Source organism: Phacochoerus africanus, chromosome 8, assembly GCF_016906955.1.
Source record: "Phacochoerus africanus isolate WHEZ1 chromosome 8, ROS_Pafr_v1, whole genome shotgun sequence".
Classification (NCBI taxonomy): Eukaryota; Metazoa; Chordata; class Mammalia; order Artiodactyla; family Suidae; genus Phacochoerus; species Phacochoerus africanus.
Window position 1 is genome coordinate 94893226 of NC_062551.1, and position 19499 is coordinate 94912724.

The following is a 19499-nucleotide window of genomic DNA, read 5'->3' on the forward strand; positions in this document are numbered from 1 at the left end:
TATTAATGCATGCATATTAGCACCTTTCTCTGAAGGAATTTTGAAGCAGCTTGGAAGAATCTATTGTATCATTGCTTGGGAATTTGTTTCACACTCAGCATCTGAGTATCCCAGTTAGTAAGACTCGCTATAGCAGATAAATACATGTGTCAAAAGCCTGAAACGCCTGAACAATACGAAATGAAGAGCTTCTCTGAAGACATGTAAAAATCTTTGTTTACTTTATCCTTTACACTTTTCTGTTTTTTTGGTTTCCGTAATCAATAGGTCACAAGACAAGTGGCTCAGTGCAAATGTGCAAAAAGGTTTCAGGTGGAGCAGATTGGAGAGAATAAATACCGGGTAAGAAAGAGAAATGCAGTCCTTTGTGGTGTTCATTCCTCCCATGCAGCCCTTACAGGTGAAAGCAGCCTGACGCACAGCAGACTTGATCCCACCTTCCCCTACTGATGCTCGTGGGACAGAGCCAGTAGGACTTGAGATGCAGTCAGCCTCTGGCCCTTATTTCTCTAGGTGCCAAATGTGAGGTGCCCTGTGGCTAAGCTTTAGTGCCCCAGATAGATCCATCTAGAAAATTGTGCCCTGTCTAGAGACATTCCAGAACCCTCTCTTCACTGCTCACCAAGGTCATTAGGAAATGGAGGTACCTTTATCATAAGATGAAACAGTTTTCTAGTGACTGATCATTTCCCCCAGGGAGCTGGTCATTGTGCGCCTCAGTGGCTCACAGGCTCAAAGAGGCTGTGGGAACTGTGTCCAGGCCCCAGGGGATGCTCAGCCTGCTCAGCCATCTTCCCAGGGGAGCCTGCCCATAGAGGCCATAACTGACAGTGAACCGAGCTGTGTCTTCGCTTCTTGGGGGACCAGGTCGAGGCATAGAAGGGATCTGGGACAGGATTCCTGAAATGTATTCTCAGCTTGTCAGGATTCTCGAAGTCCTAAGGAAGATGTAGGATTGGCAAAGAGGATTTAGATGGCCATTTCAGATGGCACCCACATGCACCCGAGTTAGAAACAGGGAAATTGAGGTTCCATTAGCACAGCAAAAACGTCTTCAAAGTATACCAGAACCACCCACACTTTGCTACTCTGGGCCAAGGAGCAAGAGTATTGGGTGGCTCTGCCTTCCATCCAGCCCAGAGCTTTGACTTAATAAAGCTCCAAGCAGTTTTATGCTTGCTTATTGGGTTTGGTTTCATTTTACTGTATTAAATTACCAATAAGAAAAATGGGTTAGCAGGAACAACATAGAGTGTAAAACCACATCCGTGTGTCAGGAGCTTGGTAAGAATATGGTCGGTGTATGTCGTTATACTTGAAACTGGTAACATGATTATGTGATTTTCATTCCTTAGTGTTAATTTGACAAAATGTTCTCTCTTTCTCTCTCTCTTTTTTTTTTCCCTTCATCCTTTACTCTTACTGTCTATAGTTCTTCCTCGGCAATCAGGTACAGTGTGCCTTGCAACGTTCTCCTTTTTGGTGGAAATGGTCTGTGTAGCTAATGCCTGTTCTTTGCTGTGGGAAGAGGATGTAATTTAAAGCATGCCTGGGTCACACCTGGTTGTCTTACCAAGTGGAGAAACCGCTGACAGGGCTGGTGTTGTGAAGCTGTCTCAAGCAAAGAGATAAAAGTATATGTATATGTCTCTTTAAAGAAGGTGAAATTTTCCATTCCAGGTTAGATTGGCTGAAGATGATGATCTTATGCTGGGCTGAGTTATAAGTAGTACATACAGTTCAAGGAAAGTTAAAGCTGTGGCGTCAATCCATCCACTTCTAAAAAGAGCCCAGCCTTATCCTTCTGTTTTGGAAGTCACCATACAGACAGCATATTTCTGATTTACACCCAAGTCTTTTGACAGCTAACACAAATTTTATAAAGTACACTAAATCAAAAAAGTCTTGTCTGTGAGAAGTGTGGTATGGAAATCATATCTGGCCATAGCCTGAAGTTTGCCAATAAGCCAGCCATAATCTAATGGGATCAAATTAGACTCTCAAAGAAGATTGAATACTTTTGACTCCACTTGGTAACTCTAACCTTTTAGATCTTATTGAGAGCTCTGGGGGTCCTACTTCTTCAAATGGAAGCAAGTTGCATGGGTAAAATTGTCTTGGGGTACAAAGTCAGAAACACTAATAGTTGATTTGAGGCCCTCAATCACTGTTAAGTTCTAGGCACTGCTTTTTTAACCACTAACTACAGTAACATTCTGAGCCAGTGGGAAGAACAAAGGATGGAAAGAAATTTAAGAACAGTCAAATTGGCTTTAAATAAACATTGTATAAGATTGCCAAGTAGTACCTAAAAGTTGTGCCTTCTTGGTAACGACTCCATGTGGGCACCAGGGGCCCCTTTGAAATGGCACCGATGTCCTCCTCTATTCCACTGACCAGCCAGGATGAGTTAGTGCCAGTGTTGGGAACAGAAATACACAGTTCACTTTCTACCCAAGGCACCTGAGACGATAAGGATCACATTGCCAACCGTCACACAGCAAATGCAGATCAGACCTGGGTCACCAGAAGGGATTTTCCATTTAGGACAAGGAAACAGAGCTTACTACTGCCCCTAAGATTCTCTTCAGAGGTCTTGCCTCCTAGGCAACCCAGCTCTGCCAGATTTGGGTGGGTCCCTGTTTTTAGAGCTGCTGTAACCCCATCCACACTCATCACTCTGGCCTCAGCTTCCCAGCCACTTTGTCCTCTGGCTTGGGTCAAACCTCCCTTTCCCAATAGCTCAGTAAAAGCAAGTTAGGGAGTTCCTACTGTGGCACAACGGGATTGGAGGCGCCTTGGGAGTGCTGGGGTGCAGGTTCAATCCTTAACCTAGCACAGTGGGTTAGGGATCCAACGTTACCATGGTGGGGCTCAGATCTGATCCCTGGCCTGGGAACTCCATATGCCAAGGGGCAGCCCAAAGGAAAACAGACAAAAAAAGCAAGTTAGAATCTTTTAGAGTTTTAGTAAGATATTAAGGGAGGAAAAGGAGTGAAATCAAAATAAATCACAGGGCATAGTAACGTAAGACTAAAGCATGTCTTCTGGATTCCCTCTGGAATCCCACAGAGGCCCTTATTTCCTTCTTCCCCTCAGTTCCTCTCAAAGGACCTCCCCACTCCCACTTCTTGGGCCAGTGTCTGTGGGCAGCTCCTGCAGGGGCCGAAGGGGCCACTTCCTTCCCGGGACAGGACGTTTGTTCCTTCACATTTCTGGGTCCCCATTTTAGTGCCCCGTACCCCACACTGTGCTGTTGTCACAGTCACTTTATATAAAAACCTAAAAAACACATGAGATGAAAGATGTAGGACTGATTTTGTTTTCAAAGAAAAAAAGGTTTGGGTGGGGGATCATATTTTGTCAGTCACCTTGCCTGTATAAACCACGCCCTGAGTCAGTGCAAAGGAGTGTGGAGAATTAATCACAAGTGTTGATTTTGAGGGAGGCTCATTATGGGTCCTTCTCAAACATCCTTTCTGGCATTTTTAATTTTTGTGCCTTGTTTCAAAGTTATGGTTCCCCTTTATAACTTTGAAAATCCTAAGTGATGAAATATTATCACCCCCCCAACATTCTCCTTGAATTAAATAATCTTAGGTATTCCATTTCTCCAACCGTATGTTTGATTTTTCTTTTAGGATCTCAGCACAATGCTCTTTCATTGCCACTTTATTTTGGGAAGAGAATAATTTATTTATGCAGCGGGAAACTCCAAATGTTGACAGGGCTGGGAAGTAGGAATATTAGATAAGAAAAAAAGGAAAAATAAATATCAGAAGGTCATGCATGCTTTAACATCCCAAAATGGTTGTTGAAAACTATTTATAATAAGCATGGTAGGTTAAAATTTTAATTTCTTCAACTAAATTTTAGTATAAACACTAATCAGTCAGCTGAAGAAAATTTTCTGCTGGTGACATCACAATTAGAGAAGACTTAGGGCTTTCTTTCTGCAAATGATGTGGATAATGAGATTTCCTTCTAAGCTTGTAATAATGATGATGCTTTGCGAGGGTTTCCTTAAGGCTGTTCTCCATGTAACTTTTGAGCGCACTGTATTCAGAAGTTGACATCCATCTTGTGGCTGCCTTTGCTTATATGGAAACAAACTAGCATAACAAAGAACTTTATTACCTGTTTTAATTTGGGCAGACTCTTTTAAAGTATCAAAGTGAGCTAATGCCTTGTCTGTCCTCTGCCCTCCTCTTTGGGGCAGGGTCATGACCATTTATCCCAACAGAAAGTTCGTCAAGATAACAGACTTTAGCTTGATATTTTGGCTTTTCCATATTTTAAATTTTTTGTGTGAAAAACGCAAAATAGAGTTAAAATTCCCCTCAAACCGTGAAACTGCCATTCCGTCTGAATACAGTCTGCTTTGGAAGGAAGGTCTAGCCCTGCGTGCGGGACCTCGCTCACCGTGTCCCCTTGGCCCTGCAGTTTGGGGACTCCCAGCAGCTGCGGCTGGTCCGCATCCTGCGCAGCACAGTGATGGTCCGTGTTGGTGGAGGATGGATGGCCCTGGATGAATTTCTCGTGAAAAATGACCCCTGCCGAGGTAAGGAGCCGTTCTGAGCACAAATTACTTTCCAGCTACGCCCTCATCACTGACCTCTAGTACTTCCACAGGGTGCTGGTGGTGGGGTCTGTTGGTTGATTCTGTTGTTAAGCTGCCCAGATGTCATCCCACCTGCACAGATGAGAACCGAGGTGCCAGAGCAGACCAGGGAGAGGACGCGGGAAGGGTTGATGCTCTCAGGGAGGCAGGCTTCAAGGGGGCACAGTGACAAGAATTGGGGAATTTACTGGTGTCATAGGATGTTTTGGTGTGAGGTGTTAAATTAACATTGGCCTAGAAAGAAGCCTGTAGAGCCCTGTAGGTTCCCTGTTAATGCTGCAGATGACTTTGCTTGTAACTCCTGCGTCTGACACTCGGGGAGGGTATTGGGCCAGGAGAGGACTGGGCACCCCCCTTATCCAGGAGGGGGCTAAAGAACACCTAGCAGTGAGCCTTGGCACCTGTCAGGTAGACAGTCACCTAAGCCAGTCCACAGGGTCTCAGTCTGCTGGTTAAGGTGAGCCGGGGCGCCTGCAGCTGGAAGTGGGTGGGGCCGCAGCAGGCGGGGGTGCTCAGGCTCCAGGTGCTGCTGCCCCTCCAGCTGCGTCCTTCCCTCTTTCCTGGTAGCCGAGCGGCATGTGGGTGTACAGCAGGCTCCCCCCCTGTCTGCCGGTTTGTCTTTTTGACCAGTTTCTGTGTTTCCTGCTCTGTCTGTTTCTTTGTGTTTATATATTTTTTATTCTAGTTCACCATCCTGGGAGTAAAATAAAGCGCTCTGATTCCAGCTCTTCGATTTCCAGTCAGTCTCCCATAGGTTGGCTTTTCAGCTTCGTCCCTCTTACCCACATCCCAGCCCGTTGAGAATGGCTTTGCTGCTTAAACTGTAGTGCCTCTTGGCTCTGTGGTATCTGCTGCCTTTATGAATGCTTTGACACAGCCCCACCATAGCTTCTCTAACTACTGGAAGTTGACAGAACGTATAATGTGCCTGTGGAGTCAGTGCCTGTGGAATTTGTTACGACCTTCTGTTTATTCAACAAGTAGTTATAGCTTTACATACCACATACTATTATAAGCACTTTACAAATAGTAGCACATTTACACCTCTGGGAGGTATAGGTACTATTATTATCTCCATTTTACAGAATAGGAAGTTAAAGCATAGAAAAGTTAGATAACTTGCCCGAGGACAGACAGCTAATAAACGACAGAGACAGGATTCAAACCCGAGGCAGTCTGGCTCTCCAGTATGTGCTCCTGACCCTCCTGCTCTGTCTCGGAGGCCGCCGTGCCCACCACCCCGGTTACCTGTGTTTCATTTGCTCTGTCTACATCAGTGAATGAGGCTCACTTATAAACCCAGCAGGAATGTTAACAGTATGGCTGTGGAAGTGATTTACAGTCATAATCTGAAGTATTTAAAGCTAAAGGTTCTTACATGAATTCAGATGTGTTCATAAACTAGTTTTTTCCTAACTTATTCTTCCTTTACTCTGGTACAAGCAGAGTAATATCCGAGTGATCATTTTCATTAGCAGTCCTTTTTTTAAAGTAGTTTTAAAAAAACACCTATTCTGATCAAAACCAGAGAGGGTTTAAATCAGTTTTATAATTTAATTATATTGCAAACCAATTTCTTTGATAGAAAAGTCCCCTTTCAGTGTTTTAAATGAGAATCAATAGATATCAATTTAACCGTAACTCAGTAAAACGATAGTGTTCCTTTCCAAATCTATTAATAAGGTTTTAACTTTCATGTCATGTGTGATTGAACTAAACAAAAGAGATGCTGCATGTGACATTTTGGAACCTTCGATTGCCTGTTTGCTGCCTGCTCTACTTGCTCTGTTTATGATAACATTGTGCTGCTGGCCAAGGAGAACACTGCTTGCTTTGTCCTTATCTTGTTAGCTAGAAATTGGAACCCCCAGGAAATTAGGGAGGGCCCTCTAGGAGCTATTTTCTGCAGAGCATAGTAGCCTTTTTCGGCATCCCTTGGAGCAGACAAGGTAAGGCGTTCCCCTCCCCATGCCTTTCCAGGAGTACCCCCATCCCAGTTCCAGTGACTGCAGAGTCAACTCCCCACATCTTAGATGTCATAACTCTCCAGTGAGGGACAGGGGATGAGCTCCATCTATTCAGATAAAACACTGTGCCAGGAGGGGACCCCTGAGGGCCCAAGTGGATGTAACAAGTGACTTGGAAGGGCATGAACATCACAAGGAGAAAAATCCTTGAAGCCATCTAGGGTTCTGTGAGGATTACTGTGGCGTCTAGAAGCGCTGCTTGAGGTGGATTTTGTATTCATTTGTGTTGCATTTCCTTGGCTCTCTGGACCATAGAGAATGTTTCTCTTGAGGAAGGTACACATTTTCTGGCGGGGTTATAATGTTGATCTTGCGCAGTCGTGTTATCTCCCTTTACACAGCTGTTTAAGAAGACGAATGCTACCTTAGGCTGCACATTTCTTTAGCCAAAAGTAAAAGAATTCAACTAGGTAGGTTCCTGGTACTGCCAGAATTGGAGAGTTCACTCTCTGAGTTGAGCCATGGCAAAGGAAATCATCACGTTTGCATCATGTTCGCACTGTCCCTATCTATCTAATGAATAGGGGCACATTTGCACCAGGGTTCCCTGAATGTTTCTGAGCTCTAGGCAGACTAGTTCCCGCAAAGTTTACTGGGAAAACTTTATAAAGATTGAAAAGACATAGTTTGGCTTAGAACTGACTTTTGTTTTTCTTATGGTAAAATACACATAGCATAGAACTTATTACCATCCTGACCATTTTTAAGTGTGCAGTTCAGTAGCATTATGTACACTCACACTGTTGTGCTGCTATCACAATCACCCAAACACAGAACTCTTCATCTCATTATACCATAAAACTCCACCCATTTAACAGTGGAATGGAATTTTAACTAACAGGCCTGTTCCAGCCAACATCAGATGGCCAGCCTGCATCTCTTAGAAAGTGATGGTCTCTCGTGGTTGAAAAACTGAACCACATGAAGTGGCTGCCTTTACAGTTTGTCCCCCAAGATGTGAGCTTCGAAAAACAAATACAAAAAAATTATGGTCAAATGCATTTGGAACACACCGAGTTAAAGCTTATCCGGTTTCTTCTCAGAGCTTTAAAATGCTGATTGCACTAGAGAGAGAAATGTAGAATACAGTGTTTATTGAACACCTCTTTGTAGGAAACTCCTCAAAAACCACAGTTTGGGAAATTCTGTTGTAAGCAGTGAAAGACCATGGTAGGATTTGGAGCCATTTAGAGAGGTCAGGCTTAGAAATTCAGTCTGGGGAATGAGGAGTGAGGGAGGAATGGGGTTAAAATGAGAAATCAGGAGACCATCTGGAAGCCTGTCACAGTGGTCCAGGGTGGTGGAGCCGCTCCATGAACCACATAAGGGGCGAGGGAAGGCTGGGGGGCCGGGCGGAATTGAAGAGGCAAGAGGAGGCAGGCTCAGTATTAGACTGAACGTCGGCAACCAGGTCTCCCGCTTCAGTCATGTCTAATCAGTCCTTGGATGTCCTCCAGGAGAGGGTCTGCGCTGGGATGTGTCTGAGAGTCAGGTGTGACCATATGCTGGCATTGAGGTCAAGGGGGATGAGTTCATCACCAGGTCAAAAGTCTAAGAGGGAAAACAGGTCTGTGGACAGAACCAGGGGAAAGTCAGTGTTTAAGAAGTGGGTGGGGAGTTCCCATCCTGTCGCAGTGGAAACGAATCCAACTAGGAACCATGAGGTTAAAGGTTTGATCCCTGGCCTCGCTCAGTGGGTTAAAGATCCAGTGTTGCTGTGAACTGTGGTGTGGGTCAAAGACGAGGCTCAGATCTGGTGTCGCTGTGGCTGTGGTATAGACCGGCAGCCGTAGCTCTCACTAGACCCCTAGCCTGGGAACCTCCATATGCCAAGGGTGTGGCCCTAAAACCCAAAAACCAAAAAAACAAACAAAAAGTAGTGGGAGGGATGGGAGTTCCCTAGTGACTCAGCAGGTTAAGGATCCAGCATTATTGCTGCTGTGGTGCAAGTTGGATTCCTGGTCTGGGAATTTCCACATGCTGTGGCCAAAAAAAAAAAAAAAAAGAAGAAGAAATGGGAGGGATGGAGTAGTCAGGAAAAGGAAGAGAGACCGGAGAGCAGGGGTCCTGGAAGCCCAGGGAAGAGAGTGTTTCTAGAAGAAAAGAGCCAGTAACACTCCACATGCAAGTGACAGCAGCAGAGAGGTATTTTTACCTGCCAAATTATCAAATTTTTACCTGTACACATACATGTATGTGTACACGCTCTTAATATAAAGAACATTGGCCAAAGTGAAGTAAATTGAATATATTTCATACATTATTTTTGAGAGTATACGTTAGTGTAAAATGTTGTAGATCAGTTGACAGGTATCAAAACTTGAAGTTTGCATCCTTTCTCCCCAGCAAATCCACTTGTAGAAATTAATCCTAAGGAAATCATCATAGATGGGTACAAAAACATTTTATAAGTATTTGTCACAGCATTGTGTACAGTGTTTTAAAATTTTAAACAAGGATGGAGTTCCCATCGTGGCGCAGTGGAAACAAATCCAACTAGGATCCATGAAGGTGTGGGTTCGATCCCTGGCCTCACTCAGTGGGTTAAGTTGCTGTGAGCTGTGGTGTAGGTCACAGATGCGGCTGTGGAGTAGGCCAGCAGCTGTAGCTCCGATTTGACCCCTAGCCTGGGAACTTACATATGCCGCGGGTGTAGCTGTTAAAAAAAGCAAAAAAAAAAATTTTTTTTTTTAATTTAAAAAATAAAATTATAAACAAATTAAAAATACAACACAGAAATGGTGAAATAAATTGATGGCCATATAAAGAAATAGTATTTTGCAGGTAGCTGCAGTGATACAAGACATGTCAAGCATAGAGGAATGTTTGATATTTTTCTATCTTTTATATTTATATACACACAGACACATGCACGGTTGTGCAAAGGAATAAAGACAGCAGCATTTTAACAGTGCTGTTCCCTATGTTGTAAGATTAAGCAATTTTTATTCTCTTTGTACTTTTCTGTAGATTTCAACCTTTCTACAATTTAAAAGCATCCCCTGAGGCAGAAGTTGTCAGTGACCAGAGTGATGCAGTGGCGTGGTGTGGTGGGATGGAAGCCTGAGTGGGGTGAACTAGTGCAGCTGATAGGCAAGGAGCTGGAGGCAGGCAGAGGGTAGTTGAGATGGAAGACATCAGTTTTAGTCCCGGTTCTGCCACAGCTTTCCTTGATCTTGGCCTCTGAGAATGCTTCAGTTCCTTTGTCTGTGACTTGGGGATGCTGACTGGTCGCTGTGATAGCCAAGTGCAGCATGACACGTGATCACAGTTTGAAAATTGTACAGTGCATGGGGAACATGTTATTGTTATATGACTGCATTTTAAATGTCATTCCCCTCATCTGCAATGCCATTTCAGTCTTCCCACTGTATCACTGTGGTGTTATTTTCTGGAAGAGTTGGCCCAGTTGAACTGTTAAATAAATCTCTACCAGGTTTAAACCATACATCTAAAGTTCTCTGTGCCTTACGGCCGAAAACAGTCCTTTTGAGGTGTCCTCAGCTAAGCAGTGATTTCCTTTGTCAGTGTTCTCTCAGTGCCTGCTGTGTGCCGCTGTTGGGCTGGGCACTTTAGGAAACAAAAGATAAATAGGTTTCTAGTGACATGGAGTCTTATTGAAGTACCCAAGTTAGTGCTCAAGGCAATTCTCTTTGAGAATCATTACTGTAGACAGAAGGGAAAGCACTGAAGTCTGGGAAATGGATGAGTCCAGAACCAAGGGCCAAGGAATGAACCCTGAAAGAGGTGTTCTGTTGGGGCCTGAGGAGGGAGACAGCTTAGCACCACAGGAAGCAAAAATCCTAGACAGTCCAGACAAGAAAGACCTTTAGACGGCAGTCTGCCTGACTGATCACATCTAGAGAGCCTGAAGAAACTGAGGCCCAGAGCAGGAGGGAAGGATCTCAGTTGGGGGCAGAGCCTGGGCTGCCACTGAGAGGTTTAAATATCCAAGTTAGTCCTTTTCACCTGATGCTTTAATATGTCAGCTTAGTATATTGAGAAGAATTTGGATTTGACTTAGGAATTTAGAACCACTCTGCTTGGACACCCATGCAACCTGATTAAAATCTGATTCTACCAAGATCCCTCAAATTTTTTGAGGACGTGTGGGGTTGGGCAGGGGAGAGGATGGGCACAGTTACCCGAAATTTTCTTTTTTCTTTCTTTTTTTTTTTTGTCTTTTTGCTTTTTCTAGGGCCGCTCCCACGGCATATGGAGGTTCCCAGGCCTGGGGTTGAATCGGAGCTATAGCCACCGGCCTACACCAGAGCCACAGCCACAGCCACAGCAACGCCAGTTCCGAGCCGTGTCTGCAGCCTACATCACAGCTCATGGCAACGCCGGATCCCCAACCCACTGAGCGAGGCCAGGGATCAAACCCGCAACCTCATGGTTCCTAGTCGGATTCGTTAAGCACTGAGCCACAACGGGAACTCCCCAAAATCTTTTAATCTTCAGTTTCTGGCCAAAGTGAACAATCTGATACAGGAAAGAATAACAAATGCTTTATTTATAATGGTTCCCTTTTGCCAGGCTTTAGCAGCAGTCCTGTTTGTTTAGATCTATCCAGCACCTCCTAAAAAGTGGGCAGTTTGGGAATGAATGAAGAGACAGAAGGTTATTGCAGAATGGCACCTTTCAGTGAGGAATAATCTAAGAACACATGCCAGAGGAATTATTTCCTTTAAATTCGTAGTGTCTTTCTTTCACGTTTAATGTTCATGTTGGCTGTACTTGGTATCTTCCGACTGAATCCAAATTGGGGGTTCTAGTCTAAAGGCTCCAGGCAGCCTCGGGGCAGCACTGTGGTCCTACAGTGCTGCTGGCAGGCTCTCCAGCCGGTCATCCCTTTCCCCCACAGGTGTGCCCTCAGCTTCTCACCGCTTTCGGCCTTTGACTTAATGGTTTCTCACTGGCACGTTCTGGGCATGGTCTTGATCTCTCTCTCTCCTCCCACATGTTTACTTCCTAATGATTCAGTCCAGATCTTTTTACCATCCTGAGTTCCTGGACCCCTTTAGGATTATTATAGACTGAATTCAAATAGAAGAATCTAGACGACATAAATTTTAATGCTATGTTTTTCTCTACTATTTCATTGCCCTGTATCCTGCAAAAGTTGACCAAAAAGTACGCATGTACTATGAGAGAGAAAAGACGGATTTTGATTTAACCTGAGAGGTTTGTGAACTGCTGCATCTGCTTTCTCTTGACCAGTTACAGTGTGCTTACCCCAGGGGACAGTGACAAGGCAGGATCGTGACCACAGCATGGGACGGTGCTTTGTATACGGACTTGTTGATTCCTGCAAACCAAAGGGCTTATCAGTTAACATGTCTGCTGTGGGGAAGAATCATGACAGGGCTGATGAGTCATGAACACACTTACTTTAAAAGAGACCACAGATGGTGCTAAAGCTATAACTTACAGAACTGTTATCGTGGGGTCAAGCAGCTGTATGGCCACCAAAGATATGTTTTTCTAAGATTAACTTTCATTGTATGTGTGTATGTGCATTCCCTTTTTAGCACGGGGTAGAACTAACATTGAACTTCGAGAGAAATTCATCCTGCCTGAGGGGGCATCCCAGGGAATGACCCCATTCCGATCACGGGGTCGAAGGTCCAAACCATCTTCCCGGGCGGCCTCCCCTACACGCTCCAGCTCGAGCGCTAGTCAGAGTAACCACAGCTGCACGTCCATGCCGTCTTCTCCAGCCACCCCAGCCAGTGGCACCAAGGTACGTACGACATCCCTCCTGACCTTGCCCGTCCCATCTCTGCAGCTGTCCGTTGTTCAGTGTAGCCTCTGAAAGATCCCAGTGAGGAGAGGACCTCGAAGACGTACAAACCAGCTCTACCCGGAGCAGGCTGGCCAGGCCCTAGTGGTAGGATCTGACTGCAGAAGACGTAATAAAATAGGAACTCATTAATTACGTCCAAAGCGCTTCTTTCCGCTTATTCCCGTTTTGAGTTTGAGCCCATCCAGAGTTACTAATGTTGAAAATCCAGGCCCTCCCTATCTGTGCAGCTGGAGCTAGCAGAGAAATTTGCGGTTATGATGGGTTTTGGATAAAGAATGCTGTTGCCTTTCTGCCTGGTCCCTTTCCTCCCGTTGGACTGATTGGCATTTTATTTTGTTTTTGTTTCTTTAAAATTTAGTGTCTTCTATTTATTTATTTTTTTTTATGTTCCCAATTTATTCCCTTTCTGTTCCATTTTCAATTGTTCCCGTCCTTGCCTTTGGATTTCCGTTTCACAGACTCCACTTCAGTTCTCTCGCTGTTATGACAAACCCTGGTTGGTAAACAGTAAAGCTGGCACCCCTGTCAGGGACAGCCACTGTCCTGACCTCCAGCTGCCCAGCCCCGAGGTAGAGTATGGCTTTGCTGACTAAGGACGCATTCGAGACCAGGCCCTCGCTGATGCCGAGAACTTGCCCGACTCTTCCTCCTGACATGAGTCCAGTGCTCTTCTCCATCTCTGTGGTGCTTGCTCTCACAGCTGATTCATCTCGTCCCATGTTCTTCAGGGGTTTCTAACTCGGATTCACCAAAACTGGAGATAAATAAGAGATGCCTGAGCCTGGATTGTTTAACAACTTTCTCATCTTTAAAATATTTGTTCATGGTGATAAACACTGTCACTCATGATTTGTTTATTGATATTGTTTATAGTCAGGCCTCTTAGAGTCTCCAAACGTCTTATCTGACACAAACGAGTTATGAACACTTGAAATTCGGCGACAGTGCATGTTCAGCAGTGTTCTGTCTTTGCTAAGGACAGAAGAGCGGCTGGCACTCCTCTGCCCGGAGCCACATCCCCAGCGTGGTGGGTGTAGCCACGCTGGTCCGAGGCGTGGGTGCTGCCTCCTTCAGCCGAGCGCAGCATCAGTGAACGCTGCTCTGAGGCTTGGATTTTAGCTTCTGAATTCCTTGGCCTGGGCACATTGGTTTCTATAGCCTTGATTTGAATACACATGCCAGCAGTTAAGCATGTTCAAGTGCAATCATTAAAAGGCCCAAGCACTTTTGGAAGAGCAGTGTTTCAGAAATAAAACGTGGACTAGCAGCTTGTCTGATAGCAGTACAATTTGCACTCTAGCTCCTCCTGGGAAATACTGGGTTCTAGTGCCTCAAAAGATAGTATTGCCTTTAGTCATGTGACACTTCAGCCAGTGAAAGCAGGAGGTACAAGAAGCCAGTGCCCATGGATGGACTGCTGCTTTAGGCATTCATCCTGCTCGAAGCTAGAATTTCAGAAGTGTTTTATCTGGCTTAGAACATGATCTGGGGACCCACTAAAACCCCAAGACTCAAACTGCTTGTCCTGCTTTTCTAAAAGTCCCTGAAATTCTCAAATGTTTAATGTTTTAATTACGAAGTGCCAATTCCCTTGTTTTGTCTTAAGGTTTTGCCTTGTATCATTTCCTTTCGAGACTTCAGCTTTCCTTGCCTACTGGTGTTCGGCGGGCTGAGTCCTGATGCGGACGCCCAGCCGGGTCCCTGGGGCCACAGTCTCCGCAGCAGCAGTGCTCATGAACATAGCCTCTGAAACTGGTGCTCTTCCTCCTGTGTGGGCCAGGAGAGTTTGTGCTTGAATGTGCATCACTTTCTGTCGCTTTTGCTCTTTCTTTATAAATTAAAGGTACAAGGAACACAATGAAATGGGTTGCTTTACTCTTCTATTTGTATAAACATCTGAAAAGTCCAGGAGAACAATTTACGCAGTTGATTTCAAAGAAAAATTGGAATAGCATGCTGTAGCATGAGTGATACTGACAGCCAATTTAAAACATTCTTACTCCAAATTAAGTCTTTTTTTAAAAAAATACACTCAAATGGGAAATGGAGCGCCTGCCGGCAGCAGTTATGATAACGTTCATCTATCCAGCTCCTTTCCAGCTTGGAAAGTGCTTCTACACATGACTCTGCTGTGCCAGACCGGTGTTAGGTGCTGAGGACATGCCAGGAGACAAAACAAAGCCCCTGCTTTTATGGAGTTTATGCTTTAATGCAGGAGATTCAGGCAACAAACAGGGAACCTTCCTGGGCTGTCAGAGGAAGAGCCAGGCGGGCAGAGTCTGCGGTGGACTGAATGAGAGGGAGTGACGTCGGAGAGGCAGGATCCTTCCCTGGTTTCCAGAGGGAGAAGTGAGGGCACAGGTGCCAGTTTAGATAAGCCAGGAGCCCAGACCCAGCCCAGACCTCTGATCCCTCTGTCAGAACCTTGTTTTGGTATCACATCGCCACTCTTGTGTACTTCTAGTCGCTTAGTCGGTCATCGGGTCAAGTAATTTAATATGCAGCCTACCAATGAGGAAATAGATTTTAACTGAGGTTGCTGCACTGTCTCGTGGAGGTTGAAATAATATTTGGATCTCCATGTTAAATACTTGGGGCTAGAACTCATGTGTCTCCAAAACTTGGAGACTTGGGAGTATTTGGATTTTTTTCCTTTATTCATTTACCATGTTTCTGTTTGTTTGTTATAACTACTATAATGTTAGCATCTGAGGGTTTGTGTGTGTGTTTGTATTTCTAGTAGAAATTTGTCAGTAGGTAAAAGGTGTTGGAAGACACTTCGAAATTTTTAATTGGGATGTGAAACCTTTACTTGGAGAATCCTCAAGATACATGACCTAGGACACATGAACAACAAATCTTTGTTTTCCTGGACTTTTAATGGGCTTTTCTACTGATTGGACATAAGGAAGGGCTTGACTAGACTTTTTAAAATGCAACTTCAACCAAAGATTTCACCAGGTAAATTCGACTTTTTTTCTTCTTTTTAAGGTTATTCCATCCACAGGCAGCAAGTTGAAACGACCGACACCAGCTTTTCATTCAAGCCGAACATCCCTTGCTGGCGATACCAGCAATAGTTCTTCCCCAGCCTCCACAGGTGCCAAAACTAACCGGGCAGGTAAGTCCCTGCCCCTGCAATTCTCCCTCAGGATGACGGGGAGGGGACTGGCCAGGCTGGGGATTTGGCAACAGCAGCCGCTCAGCTGTGCCTGGCTACTCCCCACCGGGCAAATCGTGAGTAGCAGATTCCCTGCTGGCCTTGACTTTTGCTCCTGTCAGCACATCCAGCTTGAACCTTGCCTTCTGAGAGCAGATGCTCCCACAGCCAAAGCCAGCCCCACTGTTGTTGATCAGAAATGATCATGTTTGAGAGGATGTCGAGGGAAGAAAGGCCTCCCTCAGAAGCCCAGCCAGTGTTGAACATGGCAGTTTGCTAGTAATTTTTCCAACACCCTGTGTTTATTATCACTGCTGGGGAGCCAAGAAAGTCCGGGAAGGATCACAGCTGTTCCCCTGTTGATGTTCCTTGTGGGAACCTGGGGTTTGGCCTCCATTTCCTGCTCTGTTCGCTGTGGCTTTGCCCGGGTTCTCAGTCTCCCCGCGCAGCTAGCAGGCACTATCTTCTGTGCCAAGGCCGTGGGGCAGCCCTGCTCGATGATGGGGGCCTGTGAGGCAGCAGTGCTGCCAATAGAAGCTGGTTTCTAATCCTCAGGAGGCTTCTCAGAAGCACAAAGCTAGAAAAGATTTCTGCAACTTCCGTGTAGGCAAGTGGACTAGGGTTCGGGCTCTGGTTTGCCCAGGGTCACACAGCGTGTCAGATGGTATTAGGCCCAGAACCCCGGCCTCTGGCCACTTGTTCTTCTGCCTCCATGCTGTCTCTATTAAGTCTGCTGCTTTATTCTTAAATTCCAGACCCTAAAAAGTCAGCCAGTCGCCCTGGGAGTCGAGCTGGGAGTCGGGCCGGGAGTCGGGCCAGCAGCCGGCGAGGGAGTGATGCCTCTGACTTTGACCTTTTGGAGACGCAGTCAGCTTGTTCAGACACTTCAGAGAGTAGCGCCGCAGGGGGCCAGGGCACCTCCAGGAGAGGGCTGAACAAGCCTTCCAAAATCCCCACCATGTCTAAGAAGACCACCACTGCCTCCCCCAGGACTCCGGGTCCCAAGCGATAACACTGTACAAGCACCCCCCAGCCTCTCTCCACGTTGATCCTGCTCCATACATTGGGTGTATATTTATTCTGAAAGGGAGAAGTTATATTGTTAAAATTGTAAAAGAATAATTGTGTTATGAAGCTGCCTTATTTTTTTTTCTTTTTGTAAGTTACTATTTTCATGTGAATATTTATGTAGATAAATTTTGCCTCCTGGTAACCCTGTAATGGATGGGGCCCAGAAATGAAATATTTGAGAAAAACAAGCAAAAAGGTCAAGACGCAAATGTGTATTAAAAAAAAAGAAGAAAAGAAAAGCCTCTAAATAGGGTTTCTGCGCGGTGCAGGGTTGTAAACCTGCTTTATCTTTTAGGATTATTCCTAAATGCATCTTCTTTATAAACTTGACTTGCTATGTCAGCAAGATAAATTATATTAAAAAATAAGAATCCTGCAGTGTTTAAGGAACTCTTTTTTTTTTTTTTTTTTCTGTAAATCACAAACACCTCAACTAGCAAGAACTGAGGGGAGGGCACTTCTGAGTGCTTTTTCATTGTTTTTAATGTTGTGTGTGATTTTAGCTGAGGAGAGGGCGCCTCATCTAGGTACTGTTTGCACATGATACAGCAAAAGGAGTTCACTGCAATACTGTCTTTGAATACTGTTTCAATACTGGGCGTTTAAAGGACAAATAGCTGCTAGAAATCAGGGGTAAATGTAACTGTTCAGAAAACACGTCAGAACATTGGGGTTTTTAAGAGTCCTGGTTTGTAACTTCCTACCCAGCCCGGCCACCAATAACGCCACCAGTAATGCCTGTGCTCACCGGGACCCAGGCTTTCAGCAAGGGGACACTCCTTGGTGGCGTTTTGAATTACAGATTCGTTTATCTGCATTTTTTTGCTATTTGAAATGGTCGATCAACTTCCCACAAACTGAGGAATGAATTCCACGAGCCTATTCTGAAAATGTGGACAGAAACACTCGCTCGTCCTTTAAAGGAGATCACCAGCACACTCGTTAACAAGTCCCGTTTGCTTGTCTTTTTTTGTGCGTAATAAAGTCCACTGACCAAGTGACCCTGAAGAGGGGCTGCCTGGGGCTCCTGTTTTTTAGCTGCTGTTCCTCTTCAGCTCCGACCACGTTGCTGTGTGATTATCTCAATTGGTTTTAATTGAGGCAGAAACTGAAGCTCTACCAATGAACTGTTTAAAAATAAGACACACTTTTGTATTAAAATTGCTTGCAGTAATGAATATTTTGTATTTCCTGCTTTTCTTCTCAACCATCACCTTATATATAACATACTACTCTGGGATATGATTGTGTTGTAGGTACTTCGCTGCATTGTTCAAATCCAGATATCCTGATGGATAAATTATGGAGCTCATTAATAGATTTTTTTTTCTTGTATGTTTTGTCCTCGTTAACTTTATTTAACAAGGGAACAAAGAAATAATCAGACTATAGTTAATGTAAATCTTAGGGGTATCTGCCCTATTTAACGTGATTAAACAGATACCAGTATGTAAGATTTTTCTTTTCGAAATCACAGATCCTGGGGTTTGAGAGAGTGGGGCCAGTTCCCCGCAGTTTGCTAAAAATTTTTGGTTAAGTGGTAGAATAGAATTGGCAGAGGTGGAAACAAAATTGGTCATCAAATCTAGCTCCTTTGCATTATGGTTGAAGAAAACTGGATTGGGAAAGTGGCAAGAAAGTGATTTGCCTGAGATCACATAATGAAGAAATGGCAGGAGTGGACCTTGAATTTAGTCCCCAGCTCCTTATCCCAATCTGGCAGTTCAGTTCCCTCCGGTGCCTGGTTAGCTTTACAATAATTAAGCTAATAATTCAGCCAAATATGAACAAATTCTAATGACAGCAGTTAGACTAGGAAAACTAGAGAACTGGAGAGGTAAGGGGTTTAAACTCAGCTGCCTGTGTTCCTGATCATTAGGCCATACTCCCCTTGCCATATGGAAATTTGGTAGGATGGTTGCATGTTTGCCAAAGCTGTTTGAGGCCAAATATCCAGTTAAAGGGGATCTGCCGCCTGATGGATTCTAAAGGCAGTGCTTACTTTATTCTCCATGGTATTAACTTCAAGTTACCAGATCTTTGCGTAGGATGTTTTCACCCAAATCTGTTTTCCCCTCTAGGCCTCCTGACTCTGGAAACATGCTAAAAGCTTGGCCTGCATCTGAACCAGGAGTCTGAACCATAGTCACTTGTTTTACTTTTCAAGCAATTCAATTTTTCCCTCAGTCTTTGCAGTGTAGTCTGCAGAAAGTATGTTTTCGTTCCATGAACCCCTGCATATAAGACCATGTGGGAAATACAGGGATGGCAGGAAAAAGGTTGAAACCGTAGTTCTTTGATACAAATGCTAAACACTGGTAATACAAACTTGTTGTCTGCTAGGATAGAGAATGAGAGCAGGTTCCTGAAGCCTTGCATAACAATAGCTAACGTGTTGAGTGCTTACTGTGCATTAGTCATTGTGCTAAGTGTTCCGTAATCCCCGTCACAATCCTGTCATGAGCCTCATTTATAGATGAGAGACAGCCTGAAAGAGGTTAAGTAACTTGCCCAAGGTCACGGGAGTTGCTAGGTGGCTGGGGAAGCCCTTGTTTGATACCACTTTCTCCAAGAGACCTTCCCTGCATCAGTGCCTGTCCAGTTTAGGAGTTTCAGGAGTCCAGTCCAGTCAGATGGCCTGTCCCCATTTCCTCTGCCGTCCCAGGTACTTTGCCGGTGCCTCCATCAGAGCACATTCTGCTTTTGGAAGATAGTATGTCCACCTGGCGGTCACATCTGGGAATGACTCATGGGGGCAAGGAAGTGGTCAGCTTCATTTCTGGCTGAGGGCACAGTGCAGAGCAGCCCCCAGTG

At 44.9% G+C, this 19499-nt stretch overlaps 1 protein-coding gene across 19 annotated transcripts in view; it reads left to right on the forward strand.

Moving 5' to 3' along the window:
* The window catches only part of MACF1 (microtubule actin crosslinking factor 1), a 334551-nt gene extending 316688 nt beyond the window's left edge, over positions 1-17863 (forward strand). For 6 of the 19 annotated variants that reach the window (XM_047793441.1, XM_047793442.1, XM_047793448.1 and 3 more), the window contains 5 exons: positions 268-342; positions 4444-4561; positions 12180-12391; positions 15446-15575; positions 16370-17863. In XM_047793441.1, coding sequence (XP_047649397.1) covers positions 268-342; positions 4444-4561; positions 12180-12391; positions 15446-15575; positions 16370-16626 — 792 coding nt within the window. In that variant the 3' untranslated portion in view covers positions 16627-17863. Of the gene's footprint in view, positions 1-267; positions 343-1432; positions 1451-4443; positions 4562-5306; positions 5376-12179; positions 12392-12912; positions 13024-15445; positions 15576-16369 lie in introns of all 19 variants that reach the window. The other 13 variants (XM_047793438.1, XM_047793440.1, XM_047793439.1 and 10 more) reach the window with 4 other exon arrangements.
* The last annotated feature ends 1636 nt before the right edge of the window (positions 17864-19499 follow it).